Source organism: Pseudorca crassidens, chromosome X, assembly GCF_039906515.1.
Source record: "Pseudorca crassidens isolate mPseCra1 chromosome X, mPseCra1.hap1, whole genome shotgun sequence".
Lineage (NCBI taxonomy): Eukaryota > Metazoa > Chordata > Mammalia > Artiodactyla > Delphinidae > Pseudorca > Pseudorca crassidens.
In genome coordinates, this window is record NC_090317.1 from 112,714,631 (window position 1) to 112,733,883 (window position 19,253).

The 19,253-nt window shown below is 38.6% G+C and overlaps 1 protein-coding gene across 3 annotated transcripts in view; it reads right to left on the bottom strand.

Moving 5' to 3' along the window:
- Window positions 1-19,253, bottom strand: part of POLA1 (DNA polymerase alpha 1, catalytic subunit) — a 305,701-nt gene that overhangs the window by 130,121 nt on the left and 156,327 nt on the right. For all 3 annotated transcript variants that reach the window (XM_067723410.1, XM_067723408.1, XM_067723409.1), the window contains exons 33-34: window positions 16,073-16,251; window positions 14,115-14,246 (exon numbers count right to left, since the gene is read on the bottom strand). In XM_067723410.1, coding sequence (XP_067579511.1) covers window positions 14,115-14,246; window positions 16,073-16,251 — 311 coding nt within the window. The remainder of the gene's footprint in view (window positions 1-14,114; window positions 14,247-16,072; window positions 16,252-19,253) is intronic.

Genomic DNA, 19,253 nt, shown 5'->3' on the forward strand with positions numbered 1-19,253 from the left:
GCAGCTTCACTATTTTGATAAAAACAATCCCTATTATGAAATATTCAAAGAGAGAAAAGCAATATGGAAAAAATAAAATTCACCTAAACTTTTCACCACTCAGATATGGTTTCTGACCTATGGTAAAATCCTTCTAGAAATTTCTTTAAGCATACACACATACAAAAATTTTACATAAGTGACACTACACTACATAAGCTGGTGTTTTTTAAAAACTCAACACTATTATGTGGCCAAATATTTGGTCCAATAAATACAGATTTGTAAAATAAATGTTAAAGGCTGCATATTAACTATGTATTTATGCAGGTTATTTTTAATGTTTCATGGGTCCTCAGTGTTCTTTTGAGAACCAACTGATTCATCTTTAATTCTCTTAACTATAGAAATGTCAAAAAAAATTTCTATAGCTGTAATGCTATATACTAGGGAGTAGAATTGGAAACCAAAATTTAAAAAGCAGGGCTTCCCTGGTGGCGCAGTGGTTGAGAGTCCGCCTGCTGATGCGGGGGACACGGGTTCGTGCCCCGGACCTGGAGGATCCCACATGCCACGGAGCAGCTGGGCCCATGAGCCGTGGCCAATAAGCCTGCACGTCTGGAGCCTGTGCTCCGCAGCGGGAGAGGCCACAACAGTGAGAGGCCCGCGTACCGCAAAACAAACAAACAAAAAAGCAAAAAAAAGAACAAAAACTTTCCCCAAATGAACTCCTTTAGGTATAAATCTAAAAAAACACATATAGGACTTTTATGCTGAAAACTACAAAATGCTAATGAAAAAATAAGAAGACCTAAATAAGTGAAGAGACATTCCGTGTTCACAGACTGGAAGACTCAACATAGTAAAGATGTCAACTGTCCTCAAAGGGGACTTCCCTGGTGGCGTTTGGTTAAGAATCTGCCTGCCAATACAGGGGACGTGGGTTCGAGCCCTGGTCGTCTGGTAAGATCTCACATGCTGCGGAGCAATTAAGCCCGTGCGTCACAACTACCGAAGCCCGTGTGCCTAGAGCCCATGCTCTGCAACAAGAGAAGCCACTGCGAAGAGAAGCCCGTGCACCACAATGAAAGAGTAGCCCCCACTCGCCGCAACTAGAGTAAGCCTGTGCACAGCAACAAAGACCCAAAGCAGCCAAATAATAATAATAATAAAAATAAAAAGATTTAAAAAAACTGTCCTCAAAGTAACACATACATTTAATATAATTCCAACAGAAATCCCAGCAAGACTTTTTTTGTTGATAGACAAGCTGACTCAAATTTATATGGAAAGGCAAAAGAACTAGAATAGCTAAAACATTCTATTAAAAAACACAATGGAGGAATCACACTACATAAGACTTACTATAAAGCTACAGTAATCCAGACTGTGATGTTGGCAAAGGGCTAAACACAGAGATCAATGAAAGAGAACAGAGGGTCCAGAAATAGACCCACACAAGTATGCTCAAATGGTTTTTGACAAGGGTACAGAAGCAATTCAAAGGTGTAAGAACAGTCTTTTCAGTAAGTGGTGTTAGGACAATTGGACTTACATAGACCCTCCCCCCACAAAAAATGAACCTTGTCCTAACCCTCATACCTTACACAAAAATTAACTCAAGATGGATCATAGATCTAGACATAAAATTTGAATTCTTAGACATTAGACCAAAAGCAAGATCTATAAAATAAAAAAAATTTTAAGTTTGTTCTGTGAAACACAGCATTAAGAGAATAAAAGTACAAGCTACAGAATGGGAGGAAATATTTGCAAATCACATATCCAACAAAGGACGTGTATCTAGAATATATAAGAACTCAAAACTCAACAGTAAGAAAATAATGCAAATTTTAAAATGGGGGATAATTTGGACACTTCACCAAAAATGATATAAGGATGGCAAATATAAATACACTAACCATCAGGGAAATGCAAGTTAAAACCATGATGAGATACTGCCCACACCTATTAGAATGCCTAAAATAAAAAACACCAACTATACCGAGAGCTTATGAGGATGCTGAGAAACTGGAACTCTCATATGCTGCTAGTGGTAATGAAAAATGGTGCTGTTACTCTGAAAAATAGTTTGGCAATGTCTTTAAAAGGGTAAAAATACACTTAACATATGAGCCAGCAATTCTACTCCTGGTTATTTAACCGATAAGAATGAAAAGTTATGCTCACACAAAATCCTATACACGAATGTTTATATAAGCTGAATTCATAATTACTAAAAACTGGCCAAACACTTTCCACTGGGTAACTGGATCAAAGAAACTGATACATCCATACACTGGAATAATATTCTGTAATAAAAGGAACAACCTACATGAAGGAAGACAGTCCCAAAGGCTGTGTACTAGGTGATTCCATTTCTATGACATTCTTGGAAAGACAGTAATAGAGTGAGGAGAATAGATCCATTACTGATCCATCCATGACGGATAGAGTTAGTGGTGGGAAGGAACGTGTGATTATAAGGGGATAGCAAGAGGAAGTTTTTTGGGGCGATATAACTATTCTGTATCCTGAATGTGGTGGTAGTTACATAAATCTATACATGTGCTAGAATCGGTAAAACAGCAAAATGCTATAGACATGGGTAGGTTAAAATGGATGCACATTTGAATATAGGAAAATTAAGTCTTCCTTTTAAGTGGCTCAATATCTAGGTTTCATTTCTAGGAAGCTGGAGTAGGGGATATAATTACTTGAGTGCTGGACCCACTGCTCATGCTGCTGGGGTTCTGTCTTCATGACCCATTGAACGAAAGTAACTGAGTTGAAGACATGACCTAATTTTCTTTTTCAAATCCTCAGATCTAAAATTTCTCTGCTGATGAAGTTCCAACGGATATGTTAGAATTTTTCTTCAGTGTTGTTTGTGGGGGAGTTGTCCTTAGAATTTAATTTTATATTCACAGATCAAGTACCTACCCACTCCTAGCTAAGCAAAGAAACACATATATTACAATGTTTCATTCTGCACATCTTTGAGAACGGCGGCAGCATATTCCATAAGGAGGTGAGAGGTGGGTCCCAGGTGGAAGATAATGCCATGGATGGAAAACATGACACTTCATAAGCAAAAGTGGTAGGACTCAGCATATGATGTGAGGTTAGCCTTTTGAATGAACTTATTTTAAAAGTGCAACTGAGGACTTCCCTGGTGGCCCAGTGGTTAAGAATCCACCTGCCAACGCAGGGGACACGGGTTCAAGCCCTGGTCCGAGAAAATTCCACATGTCGTGGAGCAACTAAGCCTGCGCTCCACAACTACTGAGCCTGCGAGCCACAACTACTGAGCCCACGCACCTAGAGCCTTTGCTCCGCGGCGAGAGAAGCCACCGCAATGAGAATCCCGCGCACTGCAACAAAGAGTAGCCCCTGCTCCCCGTAACTAGAGAATGCCTGTGCACAGCAGTGAAGACCCAATGCAGCCAAAAATAAATAAATAAATAAATAAATATTTTTTAAAGTGCAACTGAAAGAAGTAGCACAAGGGAACTGTGGACAGGGGGTGTGGGTGATAGATGTGTTTTGTATCTTGATTGGGGTAACAGTAATATGACTCTCATGCAATTGTAAACACTCATAGAACTGTACACCAGAGAGTGAACTGTACACCAGAGAGTGAACTGTACTGTATATAAATTTCAAAATGTAATAAGCACCATCCCCCATAAAAGTAATATACGCTCATTGTCAAATATTTGGAAAACAGAAATACAATGTTATATACCATTCAAGATACTGGATGTTAATGTACCGGAGTACAAATGGCTTATTGATATGGTTTCAGATTGCACATTGGAAATAACCTTTAAGAAACTACCATGCTACAAGGTTTGGTGGAATGACAAAAAAGAATACCCACTATTAATGGAAAAGGCTATTAAAATACTCCTATCTTTTCCAGCTTCATACCTGTGTGAAGCCAAATTTTCTTCATATACTTCCACCAAAACAACACAACAACATATCACAATAGATTGGATGCAGAAGCAGATATGAGAATCCAGCTGTTTTTGAAGCCAGACAGCAAAGAGATTTGCAAAAATTTAAAACAATACCACTATTCTTACTAAATTATTTTGCTTTGTAAGACAGGTAGTTATTTTTCATTAAAAAATTTTGTCATATAATAGGCTTATTGTTGCTTATAAGTGGGTTAACAGTTTGTAGATGTCTCAGTTTTAATTTATAACCTAGGGGCAGGACGGGAATAAAGACTCAGACCTACCAGATAATGGACTTGAGGACACGGGGAGGGGGAAGGGTAAGCTGGGACAAAGTGAGAGAGTGGCATGGACATATATACACTACCAAATGTAAAACCGATAGCTAGTGGGAAGCAGCCACATAGCACAGGGAGATCAGCTTGGTGCTTTGTGACCACCTAGAGGGGTGGGATAGGGAGGGAGGGAGACGCAAGAGGCAAGAGATATGGGGATATATGTATATATATATATATATATATATATAGCTGATTCACTTTGTTATAAAGCAGAAGCTAACACAGCATTGTAAAGCAATTATACTCCAATAAACGTGTTAAAATAAATAAATAAATAAATATAACCCACATAAGCAGAAACTCTGCCATTCTCAGTAAATTTAAGAGTGTGCAGGGTCCCACAGAACAAAAGGTTTGAGAACCACTGTGCTATGTAACATTGCATACACTCATCAGCATGAGAAGCCATTATGCTGTGAAAATTTAATCAGGTCTTTCTTTTCTTTTCAATTAATTAATTAATTAACTTTGGGGCTGTGCTGAGTCTTTGTTGCTGCGCGCGGGCTTTCTCTAGTTGCGGCAAGCGGGGGCTACTCTTCGTTGTGGTACGCGGGTTTCTCAATGTTATGGCTTCTCTTGTTTCAGAGCACCACGGGCTCTAGAGCATAGGCTCAGTAGTTGTGGGGCATGGGCTTAGTTGCTCCGCGGCACGTGGGATCTTCCCGGACCAGGGATCGAACCCGTGTCCCCTGTATTGGCAGGCAGATTCTTAACCACTGCGCCACCAGGGAAGCCCTAATCAGGTCTTTCTTGGTACTAGACTACTCTCCTTTTGTCTTTCTTTGCTGATCAGTTCCTGAAAGGAGTGGCTCTTGAGTGTGACTAGATGAAAAGCTGCAATTGAAAGAAATTATCCTCAAAGGATTATGTGTGACTTCATCCACATGGTTTCTAAATCTTTAGTATACATATAGACATAAATCCTGGGCAGTTTGGGTTTTTTCCTGCCATGATTCTTAAGCATTCTTTGCTGGTGGATGGAGACTGAAGGCTGGCTACACAGGCTCCTGAGAGCCGAGCTAGCAAATCACCTAGGTTCCCAGCAACACGAAGAGCTTCTCCAACAGCCAAGGAGCCTGAGCACCTGTGCAACGTGAATGAGGCTGGGGATCTTTCTGGAAACAAGCTGCATAATGTACGTCACAAAACTCTAACAGAAGAGTTATCATATGCTGGAACATGGTAGAAACCAAAAATATTTCTGAGGGAGTACCAAGGGTCAAATGAGTTTTGAACCAGTAAAGTTATACACTGCTTTTCAAAACCCAGCTAAGACCAACACACCGTAGGTGTTGGTATGAGCATATGGTAAAGCCATACCTGACGCACACCAAGCCCAAAACAAACCAACACCCACCAATTAGAAAATACTGGTGCTCTAATTTTCATTAGTAGTATCTGGAATCCAGGCTTTGAGAATTTTTCTATGGTACCATGGAAAGGCAGCTGAACTAAATCCCTCTTGAACAGAAATATAGTTGTTCCATTTAACATGAGAGTAAGCTAGACAGAACAATCTGGAAATTCGTATCTGTAACTATCTGCAAAGGGCCAATTTCCACATGTGAACCATAACGTATACTTTCTAAGCAAGCCAAGTTTGAGACACGCATTGCCTGGGGCGCTCCCCTCCCCTCTCTCGTTTTACCTGTGCAGCAGAGAACGGAGAGCTCAGTTTTGCTCCTTGAAGTCAAGAAGGTCAACGGTGTGAGAATCTCACTTTTGAAAGGTTAAATGAAATTTGTTCTGGTTCAGTGTCTTACTCTACTACAAGACAGTACACCTCTAGATGACTGGAGTTAGACCTGAAGTTGAATTTTTCCTAAAGACCCAAGGTTAGAGAAATCAATCTGAAAAAGGAATTCTACTGTTTCGGCACAAGCAGTTTTCTGTTTTTACCCACTTGTTTTCAGATATTTGACAACTCCTATGGCATTTCCTGAGCATTTCAAAAAACCTCCAATTTTCCCTTCAGAGGAGGCGAACCATATCAGAAGCCGCCGAAAGCCCAGGCGCCCCTTCAGTGGCCGCGCTGGTCCTTGGCTGGGCAGCTGTAATCGGCTTTCTGGACTCATGTCCCTGCCAGCCCTGTGGCCTGGCTTAGCTTGTGAGGCTCACGCCAGGGCTCTGGAGGCATCCTACTGAAAGAGGGACTGCAGTGAGGATGGCGTGCAACTTGTTACTCATCAACGGCTGTCTTACCGTATGTGATGATGAGCAGAATTCTGGACTAGGGTCCCCAAGGATGGTCACAGTCCTGATGCTGCTACTTGTAACCTGGGAAAGTCACTTGATAGCTCCAGTCTCTCAGAAGAGCATGACTCGTTCAATAACTCTTTACTGAACAACGACCAGGTTAGGTACAATACTGGGTGCTGGGTCTTGGAGGACTTAAGAACCTAGTGTCCTTTCCTTGCTTGTAGCCACTTCCTCAAGCTGCCCTTATCAGTGTCCCTTCCTAAAGCTGACTTTGGGGCCACATTCACCAACACTGAAAAGGAAACTCCCATGCTGGCAAAGTGCAGGGAGGGCCAGGAGCAAGGACAGTGCGGAGTGGTATCGTTCTGACTTGGGGGGGCGGGGGGGAGAGTGGCGAGACAACGGAAGCTTCCAGATGGACGCCTCGGAAAGACGGGGCAGCGAGGCCCCAGCCTAGGGCTGAATCTCAGGGCGGGAGCGGGCGGGGGCGGAGCACGTGGAGGAACCCAACCGAGCCACGTCATCCACTGTTACCTCAGAACAGAATAATGAACGTTAACAGCGAGTGCTCTTGAGGCACTAAGCACTGGAGATGCATCATCCCATGTAGTCTTTCTTATGACCTGATGTGCCAGGTACTACCACTGTCGTTGTCTTATAAGCTACGGAACGTTGGCCTCGAGAAGTTACTAAACCGCTAGATGACCAAAAAGAACTCTGACCAGGTGTTCGAGTACAAAACCTCACAGTCCATCGCGAGGCTAGCAGGGGCTGCTCTGAAAACTGATAAAAGCAAGTGCTAAGCTTTCCAAACAGGAGGAAAGAACAGGCAAGGGCAGTGGCTACGACAGCCTCCACCTCTGACAAAAAGCTCTCAGAGGAGGAAAATATGCACATGCGGGGAATGACATGGGCAAGAGACAGGCTATGGCCCGAGCTCAGACCCTGCAGAAAGATCTGAGGTCAGTGTTCCCTGTGGTCAGGGCACCTGAGAATTTGGTGTGGGTTCCCTCCTAGTTCCTCAAGATCACGCTCTAGTTCTGCGACTCCCCAAATAGGGTCCATGCCATAAGGTTAAGATTAAACAAAAGATAAAGAGGTGTTGTGATAAATATAGAGAGTACAAGGAACGTTGGTTATTCTATGAAGGTTAAAAGTCAGGTGGCATATAAGGGTGTACCTGATCCAATTTGCTTATTGGAACTCCTTTTTTTTGAAACAATTCAAGTTTAATTTGTTGATATATGGCTTGTGGTCTATACTTAGACAAACACTAAGTTCTACAACATACTGGAACTCCTTTATAACAACTAATATTCATACCATGTTAACGCTGTTTGTGTAGAACACGTAGCTGGCACGTTTTAGGGGACTAGATTTGACCTGTTATTCCCTTAGATTTGTACAATAATACATTTACTTACAGTAAGATTCTACTTCTTAGTTTTTCTGTAGAACACACCATGGTGTTGCAGTAAAATGTTATACCTGACTGAAAATCAGCTTGGTGGATATTCATACTTAAGAAAAAACAGCCATTCGCTAATAAAAACACACCAATCCTCCATCAATGGGCCCTGGTATTAGAATACCGCATTTAAAAAAAGCAACTGGTGTCCGTGGTTTTCATTTATGTTAAACTTCCCTATCAAATGGTGTGGAGCAAAAAGAAATACTAATTCTTTTGTTTTGTCTTAACAAGATTTAAGATGAGTTCTATGGATTCCTAAAGAAATGATCCTTCTTCAGGCACCGCTGGGCAGCATGGATTGCACTGCCTGGGATGCTGAATGGGTGGGATGGATATCTACTGCTTCTTTGCATGCCTTTTGTACCACTTATAATTATGCTGTTAAGAGTCTTTACAAAAAAGAAACCCAGTTTATTCTTTTTAAATGTTCTAAATATAAATGCACAGGCAAGGAGATAAACAATAATTCCACTGGTGCTTAGAGTTTAAACTATTTGAACTAATGTACCTGTGAGACTACTGCATATTGCAACCTACAACCTAAAAACTATCAGCCCATATCACCACAGGTAAGAAATGAGAAATTTTGAGGGTTATTGAACACCGAATATTTGCAGCTGAACAAGACAGAGTTACTGAACATCATTGCATGGCTCTAAAACCCTCAGATCCGCCAGCACACGATAGCTGTCATGAAGTACTGCTACATTTGAAAAGCAAAAGGCAATGGAAGTAAGAGTGGGTCTATAAGTAAATTACACGGGTAGGGGTGGGGATGGGGGTGGCGATCTAGTGAGAGGCTGCTTCATCTTTAATTATTAGATTTATTTACTAATTGAGCTCTGTGTATTCCTAAAGAAATGGTCCTCCTTCAAGCATTGTTGGACACCATGGATTCTGTTGCCTGTGATGCTGAGTGGGTGTGTATTTTGGTGGAGCAAATATATTAACCAATACTTCACCCTGCCCTCCCTGCACTTTTAAGGTCCTGTCCTCAGATTCAACTTCTGGCTTAACAACATTATGTTTGGTGGTTGTTATTAATTTTGTTTTCAAGGAATGCATATCCATTCCAAACTTAACAAGCATCATTTTCTGTTTTTTTTTTTAGCAAAGGTGCAAAACCAAAATGAACGTGGATTTTTCATATACCACAAAACATCCCACTCCACTTCCTGGATGTGTGCTGTCTTCTAGAGGGACTCACAGTATCATTGGTCAAATGCTCCCTTCTTTACTAGGTGCTCACACACGTGAGCATAAGAAAGTCTGCATCATGAGGCAAGTAACGCTGGACATTATTTTTGGAATTCCTCACAAAAGTGGGTCCAAAAGAGATTTTTAAAATGTGACTTATACCACAATTAATATACTGAGAAAGAAATGGGAAAAATACAGGGAGAGAGCAGGAGTATGAGAGGAAGAACAGCTAGGCATCCACTCTCTGCCACCCTGTGTAGTAAGAGTGAGACTCTTGTGTCAGGACAATGAGAATACGTTTCTGCACGATGTGATTTTGCATCTTAATAAAAATATTTCTGGTCAATGCCTCTTTGCCTGACACTTGGTTTGGGGAGAAAACAAATTAAGGCTATGAACTTGGAGATGGGCATATATTGAAACCAATAGTAATCAGTGACATAAAATAAAGACAGGGTAACAAAGGGCTATATTAATGCTTTCATGACCTTAAATTAATGTGGAGTCTTGTGTTAGCCTGAGAATCTTGTGAACCACTAATAAACCTTCTGCCAATATGATAGCAGTGCAAAAAAGAATTTAAAGAAAAAACAAGAAAGTATATTACTAAACATTAAAATGCATACACTATTGAGAGCAAACGGCTGGAGCAGAGATCACAGATGAGACACCGAAGAAAGCACAGGTCCTGTCCGCAGAAAGCTTATGTCAGGGAAATTCTGAGACTGTAAAACCAACAGCAAATTTCTAAGGAATTCAATCACCTATTTCTGGTCCTAGCAACTAATCAATGTTATCATATGCATAGCACTGACTAGCTGTTAACTGTTAATTTTTCTAGATGCAGGGCCAGCAATACCTCTGTTTAAACAGCACAGTGAAGTGCCCCAAGTAATGCTCCTTTACAAGTTGCTGGAAACACTACAAGGCTGGTGAGAAATACATTTCGCCCCACTGGAACACTCTAAAACCTGCATAAGCCATCAATGGGAATTGAGGAGGATATTTCAGTTGACTATCCACCTTTAGAAACGAATGGCTCTTTAAGTATTAAAATGAGGGTTTAATGTACATTATAACTAATAGTACTTGAGATGAAAGTAAATGAGCCACTACCCCCCTCCCAGGTACCAAGAGGGGTCAGATTTCCCATTTATCAGCAAGTCTTCAGGGTAGGCAGCATCTCAATCTCACATTCTCTTCTGCGGCTGCTTCATGGATGGCTGAGGGGAACACTTCAAAAATGAACCAGCTAAACAAACTTCCCAGCAGCACTTGACAGAGCTACACCTATTCTTCCCATTTCCAAAGCAGTGGAGAATTAATTACCAGTTCTATGGATCTATTGTAAGTATAATAGACTAAAGAGCTATCACAGACACATTTATTGTAAAAGCACAATCCCAAGAGTGTCTACTGGAGGGCCAAAACGATTAACACAAATGCTTTGTCAGATCAAAGATAAAACCTGCACCGCCCAATTGAGGAATGAATTAGAACAGTGGGTTATCTTTCAAATTAACCAGGGCAGTTAGTGAGGAAAATTTCATGAAAGTGTAATTCTTAGCCTTTGTGAATCCACACAGCAGGCATTCTGCCAGCTGACAAGATGATGAAATTTTCATGCTTAAAAAAAGCCCTCTTCATTTCCCAATTTAGATTAGCTAGTGTTTCTCTCCCCTTTTGTGCGTGCGTGCGTGCGTGCGTGCGTGTGTGTGTGTGTGTGTGTCTATTTGCTCTTCTGAAGCAGAATTTAAGGGGAGGGGAAACACATATCAATTTTTCACTGTAAAATTGAGTCTTTTAAAAACATCCTTAAAAGCTGAGAGATATAGTCTTTAAACTGCCTTTTTATGATTTTCAAAGAAATACCAGTTCGATTTTAACTTTGTATAGAGGAACCAATTAGGACCGGGGCATGAAATCAACTTTGAATTAGAGCTTTCTGTGCTGCCTCAAAGTCTTCCAATGCTTCGTCAAATCTCGAGATAAAGCATTAGAGTTGTTTTCCTCCTAAGGAAATTAATATATTACTTGAAATATCCTTGCTTGGTGCTTCTTGTATTTCTACGTATACAGAAATTTAAATGTTCTATGAAACAAGAATCCGAAGGATACAATCATTGCTGTACGGTGAGAGAAAAAAGCATTTCCCCTGCTATTAAAGGAGCCAATATTAAAACGCTACAATACAGACTGATTCTCAGATATATAAAAATTTTAATGTTTGCTGTATCACATTTATTCAGTCAGCACTATTTATTCACCACAGAATACAACAGAAGATGTGGTGTATTTTTTTAAGAGTGATTAAGAAGTATACTTTGCTACCCTAAACTTTGGCCCTTTTGTTCTTGACAGCCAGATTTCTTGGTGATCTAGAACTGTGTTCCCTGGCAGGTTACAGTGTTTGGTTAAGTACCTTATACTCCTCCACTGTCTTACAAAAGCTCCTTCCTTTCTCAATGTAGGTTGTTCTTGCCTGCAGTGATTCTAAAACTAAAATGAAAAAAATATGGAGAATCTTGTTCTCAGTCCACTAACAACTTTATGTCTAGTGGGGAGCATTTTTTAACTTGCAGAATAGGAGGGAACTCTTTTGGTCATTAGCTTCAGAGAACAGTCACTTTGATCTCAGTACTCAGTACCAACATCCTTATCTCCAGTACACTTGGTGTATTAATCTCCAGCTGGATTACCACTGCTATGGTATATCACACTGAACTAACTGTAATCAGGATCACTTGAGGCATGATGACAAAAGAAACTCCACACCATATCCCTCTACTGGCAAAGTTCACTTAAGTCTGGGGTCAGGAAGAAAGAGAACACTCTACCAATAAACTGTAACTTGGAGGTGCATGAGCTCTCTGTATAAAAGCTCTGATCTTGAGAATATTTGAAACATTTGTTCATCATGGGGCCATGAAAAGAACGAATAATGGATTTCTTTCTCTTCTAGACAATCACATATGCCTAAGGACACAAAGTAGAGAAACAAGTTCTTAATTTTGAGGACAATCATATCTTTCTTCAAGTGTAGGAATGACATTTGGGTATTTTAATTAGAAATGCCTTAGGAAAGTCAATCAAGTGGGCAGTTAACGACAGGAAAACTAACTTGCTGCTAGTGAGATGGTTGGTAGACAATTAAAACAAATGCTGTAGAAACCACGGGTTAAACGTCTGGATGCCTAAAACTAGGTTATTTAGCTTGAAAAATACTTATACAACCACGACCACCACACCACACACACAGTTAGAAATCAATCTTTCAGTTAGGGCATATTTCTAACTATTCAGAAGATCATTTTTCTGCCTATTCTCAACTTAGTCAAAACAGATTGCCCGCTCTTAGAGAAGGAAATAGATGAGCTTCTTATAGTATTAACATTTCCATGGTGAAGATTTTGATAGACTAAACACAGAGAGAAAACTCAGAATTCTTCCCAAGAGTCAAGAATCATGCTCTGCTCAATGAGGTCTGTAAACGAGCTGAATAGTTTTGATTTGGACTCTTCATGCTAAATAAAGGCCTAGCATTTCACGTGCTGAACATTTCATCTACTGCGGAATGTGAACCCACAGATAACCTTTATTCCCATCCAACTGTTCATTAAGTAGAGCACCAGATTATTCACTAAAATGTTTCAGATTTCCCAAAATGTAGCCATAATTATTATTTTAAAAATATCTTCAGACAAACCTACTTGGTTCTTTTTTCTTGACGAATACAAATTATTCTACTCCAAAATCACAAGACTAGAACTCTATGCTTTTACTCTTCATCCTAATGATCTAATACTTGATTTTCATTTAATGAGTTCGATTTTAAAGAAGATAATGCTACGTTATATGTTAACTAACATATAAGTAGAAATTATAGGATGATATTGATCAAAGTCAAGAGTCTTACCTAATAGAACCAGAGCATTTTTTGGGAAATGCGTTGCCAGCGTAACCTCCACCTAAGTTACAGTGAACTTTCAAGTAACAGAAATTTTGTTTAGATGACAAATGACATAATGAAACACTAAGAAAAATCAAGTGGGAAATGTGGTGTTTTTTCTTTTAATTTTAACTTTTGAAGAGAAAAAAACTAATTCATATGAAATGTGTTAAAAACCAAAACAAAAACTTTGAAAGGAACCTTCTTTCTAATGCAGACAGCTCACTCACTGTTCTGGAACTTTTCCTATATATTTATAAAAATTAGACGTTCTTCTTTAAAATGCCACACAAAAGCACTGAAATTTAAAAGATGTTTATTCTGATTTCTTTGGAAATAAGCTATGAAATGGTTTAGATGACCACATAAACACAAAGTGTTAGCTAGTTGGCAGTTTTTTAAAATCACCACACGGGAAGGGATAGTTAGGGAGTTTGGGATTGACATGTACGCACTGCTGTATTTAAAATGAATAAACAATAAGGACCTACTGTATAGCACAGGGTACCCTGCTCAATTATGTAACAACCTAAATGGGAAAAAAAATCTGAAAAAGAATAGATATATGTATAACTGAATCACTTTGCTGTACACCTGAAACTATCACAACATTGTTAATCAACTATACTCCAATATAAAATAAAAAGTTTTTAAAAAGTAAAACAGAAATAAAATCACCACACATGAGTTTACAGCTCTAGTTGCCAAAGATAGGTAATATTGATTTTTCCTCCTCTGATCGAAAATCTGAGTGACCATTTAACTTCATTTTATTTAGGCAGCAATAAACTACAATACTTCCTGATTATATTCTCATTTTTCCTTAAAAGCAAAAACTTCATTACTAAAAATACTGCTCATTAATGAGATGAAATGCCCAACAGAAAAATCAAATCATTTTCCTGTCTTTTCAAAATTTTACAGTTTCATACAAAAACCGTATCATTTTATTTTAAAACAAGTACCAAACCTTAGTAAGTTGCATATGTAAGACACTCATTATGGATACTTACTTCGTAGTATTTTTTAATGCATCGTCTAATGTCCATGATCAATTTGTTGCTCAGCTGTACCATAAAGGTCAGAGGCGAAGCCTTACAATCGATGTTACTGCAACGATACAAGCTGGGCTCCATATCGGTTCCCTACAGAAGTCAAGACAGACAAGTACACAAAAGGTTATAAAAGGTTTCTTGTGCTTAAAAACTTACATGCTGTCCTGGTGTACAATATTTTAAATTCATTTTATTGGTAAGCTTTTTTTTTTTAACATCTTTATTGGAGTATAATTGCTTTACAATGGTGTGTTAGTTTCTGCTGTATAACAAAGTGAATCAGCTGTACATATACATATATCCCCATATCTCCTCCCTCTTGCGTCTTATTGGTAAGTTTTTAACCTTATTTTCTCAACCACTTTCCTCCCAAAGATCCCCTCAGTCACCACATACCTTCTACTCTTGCCACCATCATAATGGAGTACAAAGCCCAAGGGAAAATCTTGAAATTACTTTTTTTACATTCAATACACGACAGACTATGGATAAAATAGTTTCCCCTCTGAAAATACCAGTGAAGTCACATTATTGGAAATAAACATCCTTCCTAGAGATACTGATCAAGAATTTAAATTTGCACTTAATTCATTCCAAGGCAAAGCAAGAGCGTTAATGACAACAGTTTGCTCCATACTGCCAACTTAATTTTAAGAATAAAGCCTAAAACTTAAGCGTTACACCACAGAGTGATCACTTATTGTTAGCTTAGCAAATCTAAAATTTCTGTAACCACTGCCCCCCAACAAATGAAATGTATTTGGGGGAGGGGAGAGAGGAGGAGTAAAAATTTGAAAAAATGAACTATTAGTAGTTGGAGAAAACGTTTTGTTTTGTTTTAAACAAAGACAAAGCAAATGTAATATTCAGGGAAACTGTTGGGGTTTCTGGAGCATTTGTTTTCCTTCTTGATACTTAAACATCTTGGTTTCCTGCTCCAATCTGGTACATAACCCTACCCCGCCACACGAAGCAATTCCAGGTGGAAGAGATTTTAGAGCTTGACATCGGGCTCTTCCACAGTTAGCCCATCTGCAAGTCGTCAAGCCTCCATGCAATTAACTATCTTATTTACAGCTGTAATGAAGCAAAACTCAAGGATTTAGCAAGTATTGCTGATCTGTGTCTGCCTCTTCCTTGCACTTGCTTCCAAAGACTGCTTTGTTTTGATTCAAAAAAATGCAAAACATCTGCTGTTTGTCCAAATTAACTTAAAATAATTACTTTTAATTTAGATAAAGGACGTATTTTCTTTCAGTTTCAAGGTTTTACGTGGTTCTGCTGCCTACTCATTTGCCAATGGCTAGTACATGTATAACACTGCAGTGGAATCAAGTAGATTGGCTAAGTTTCAAGTTCTGATCCAAGGTCAATGATACATTTTTTGGCAGTACTTCTTTAGAGAAATGTCTCCCTGTGACTTTTTTAATGCCTGATATGCAAAGACAGCAAAGATAATCACAGTACCTTTGTCAAAAAGGAGGCAAGTGGGATGTGTAAAGATAAACAAAAACTTTCCAAAAACACTTAGTTCCCCATTAACTTGATTTAAGATAAAGGAAAATATTGCTCTAAGCCTTAATAAATTGGGCCCGGAGTGGAGAAATACAGGTTGCTAATTAAGGAATTACAATAAAAATACTTTAAGATAATTCAGCGTTTTTAAGAGATTCCATTTAAAAAACCAAGGCCAAGCATTCTAGGAAGCCAAAAACAATACTCAAGCATACTCTATTAAGAGGTTTCAAGCAGAAATAAGTAAGCTGTGAAGGCAGAATTCATATGATGCTAAAATTCTTTAAACACATAAAAACCTGTGTTTTCTTTTTCCTTTTTATACACATAGTAGAGAGAAAATGGACTTTATACTAGTTCACTCACAAAACAAACAAACAAAAGAAACAAAAGCAACTAACCGAACCATCGAAGACGCTATCATAAATATTCTCAGTTCCACATATAGGGCATGGACATTTGAACCTTTCACAGTCCCTGTATTTCTCTTCATCCGTGAGCTGTGCTGGGCCACCAAGGAGAGCATCATTCTCTTCATCTCTGTGATAATGATGAACTCTAAATTGGGTGGCGTCAAGTCCTATTAATGTTAAAGAAAAAATAAATTCAGAAAGGTACAATTATTTAAATTCCCTTCTCCAAAAATACTCCAAAGAAGAGAAATCAGAAAAGAATTATTTCAAATTCATGCACATACTACACAACTATTTGAACTCAAGATAGAGGCTCATATCACCAAGACAAATGACTTCCTTTTTTAAGGAGATTATAAACAAAACAAGTAAACTGCACCAAAACAATGCAGAGACATTCCACTGGACATTTGCGTTTGGAAGCAACTACTTCTATAGGATGGTTTTACTATTTTCTTAAAGTTACGATAAAAATCTCAAAAAAATGTGCACTGTTAAAATCTCCTAAAATCAAAGTATCACCATTAAAACTGAAAATAGAGAATAAAAATCCCATTATGGAAAACAAGTTCACTGCTATTACAACTCCTTCAAGCGCAGACACCACTGCTAACCCTGATTTCAATGCAGTGGTCGATTCCATCTTGGCTCAGTAGTTAACAGCATGTAGGTTGCAATCTAATTCAGTGGTTAAAATTCAGTAGCAGCATCTGAGTCAAAACTCAACATGTTTTTTTTTTTTGGTGTTCTGAATTCAGAAATTTAAAGTATGTGCAAAAACAATGAATCTACAAACTCTATAGGCCAAAATGTCCCCGACAATACTGAAGCCAAATATACCTTCTATATTTCAATCAAAACAACACAAGAAATCAATCGATGCATAGTTTACACTATCTTGTTTCCCCAAACTATTTGAGAAAAGAAACGATTGTAAGGCCAACCAATTTAACTTGCCTTTGACCAAAGCACATATGTCAAAATGTACTATTTGGATTTACACTTAAAGATATTCCACACTGTATCTTATAACGTTTTCTTGAAAGCATTCCTTAGCAATCCCAAAGAATTCTAGGCTTCTGAGTAATCTAAAGAAAGCTATCATTTGTTTTAGTATAAAGGTAAATAAGTAATAAAAACAGTCACTGAGCAAAAAAGTTCAAATACCAAAAACATCTAAAAATTATTGTAACTCTATCAACAGCTTGCATAGTTAGATAATCTAACAGATGTATTCAGAACTCAGTGACAAGATCCTAAATCCCATCTGGTCAATTGTCAAGTGACATCTCTTTAATTATAAAAGACTTAGGGCTGACTGACACAGTGGAAAGGTGCTGAACAAAGAATGAAAAGACTGAGACTTTGAGTCTTGGTTTTTTCACCTGCAAGATGGAGCTACTACCACCACCATGCACTTCTGGAGTTTAAATCGGATGTTAGGGACAAATCATTTTCATTGGTGCCTATCACTGGTAAGCACCCAATAAATGCCACGTGAATGAAAAAATAAAATACTGGATGAACATCATTTAATCCACCATTTAATATTCATTCAAAATTACAAATTTGGAAAAATATATGAAACGCACGTTCGTGTTGCACAGCAAGTTAATAGCTGCTCTTTGTAGTAATTAATCAAAGTGAGTATTTCCCAACATGATAGTGTATAATAAAAACAAAGACTACACATTCAAAGCAAATTGAAAAACTGTTCTTGGTTACTGTAACATAGGTCACTTGGCCCCAAGACTCACTATACATTTTTATTTTACAAGTTACCTATAGCTTAAGAGCAACAGCAAGTTCGTGAAGTGTGGGGGAACATACACCCTCTCATTTAAAGACAAGGAGGGGCAGAGGAGTAAGAGAGACCATGCCCACGCCTGTGAATGGTGCCATTTCTTCTCTGTAGTGAAGGGCAACTGCTGCAAATTCCTGAACCGCTAGCTGTGAATCCAACTGTATTCACATAATGTCTTGCTTTATTCACGATTATGAGAAAGCAGCTCCACCTTTTCTCTGATGGTATAATTATTCATCAATTTCCCAGGCCAATACTATTCAAAAAGTAAGGAAACAGAAAAATAATAAGTGTTTCCTGAAAGACAAGCTTCTTTCACAACCTAAATATCAAGGAACAAAACAAAGCTGGCTTTGCACATAGACAAAACTGGCTGGGCTCTAACAAGGAAGCAGTGAAATCTCTTTCTAGGCCTCCCCACCAGCCATGCCCACTGAGTGCACCTGAGGCTTGGGGAGGCCTGCCTGCTGAGCACACCACAACTGGACATGGGCTGCCTTGCTACTTACGGAGAAAAGCCCAGCAAGTGACCAAGAGTTATGAAAAATTATCAGGCCTTATGAAATGCCTACTTTAAATGTCCATTTCCACAATCCTTATCTGCCCATGGCAGCAACAAAAACAAATGGCCTACCTAATTACTTCAGATTTATTCACAAGCTGATTTTTTTTCAAGAGAAGGGACTTCACCTCAGCACTCTTGGCCATAAGTCAGTGGTAAATTTTTTAAATATAAAGGGAGAAGACGGTGTAATTACCTTAAAATATTAGGTATATAACGATCCTTGTACAAGAAGTTACTTGGATACAAAAATATCACAAAAAAGTGATTTCCTTGGAAGGACAATTATAAGTTCAACAGAAAAATCACGGAGGGCTAAGTTAAATCTTTTTAAGAAAACATATAATTAGTCATGTTAAAAAGTATGGATCATTGCTGCTGGAGTCCTTTTTTAAGGTCAAAATCCATGCTTAAACCGCAAACTTATTCAACATATAAATTAATTTTTCCAAATCCGCACAAAATTGGCGATAAGCAGCTTATTTAGAAGTTTCAGGAAACTTAAAAAAGTTTTACTGCTTAAACCATAACTCGTTAAGGCTGGAGCGAAACAACAGGGAAAAAGTATCTGGTGCTGCCACCTAGAGGTAGATTCTGAATTTTAAAATGTACAAAACAGCTGCTACATAGAACTCCATTCGTAGTTACTGTCCCTCCAAAATGAAGCACTATTGTCAGAAATGACATTAAAGCAAAATCTTTATAATCACAGTTTCCATACATGCATATACAGGGCATAATCAATATTAAACTGCACACCGTACAGTAAGTAATCACAGTAGTCTTTGAGCGAGCAAGAGATA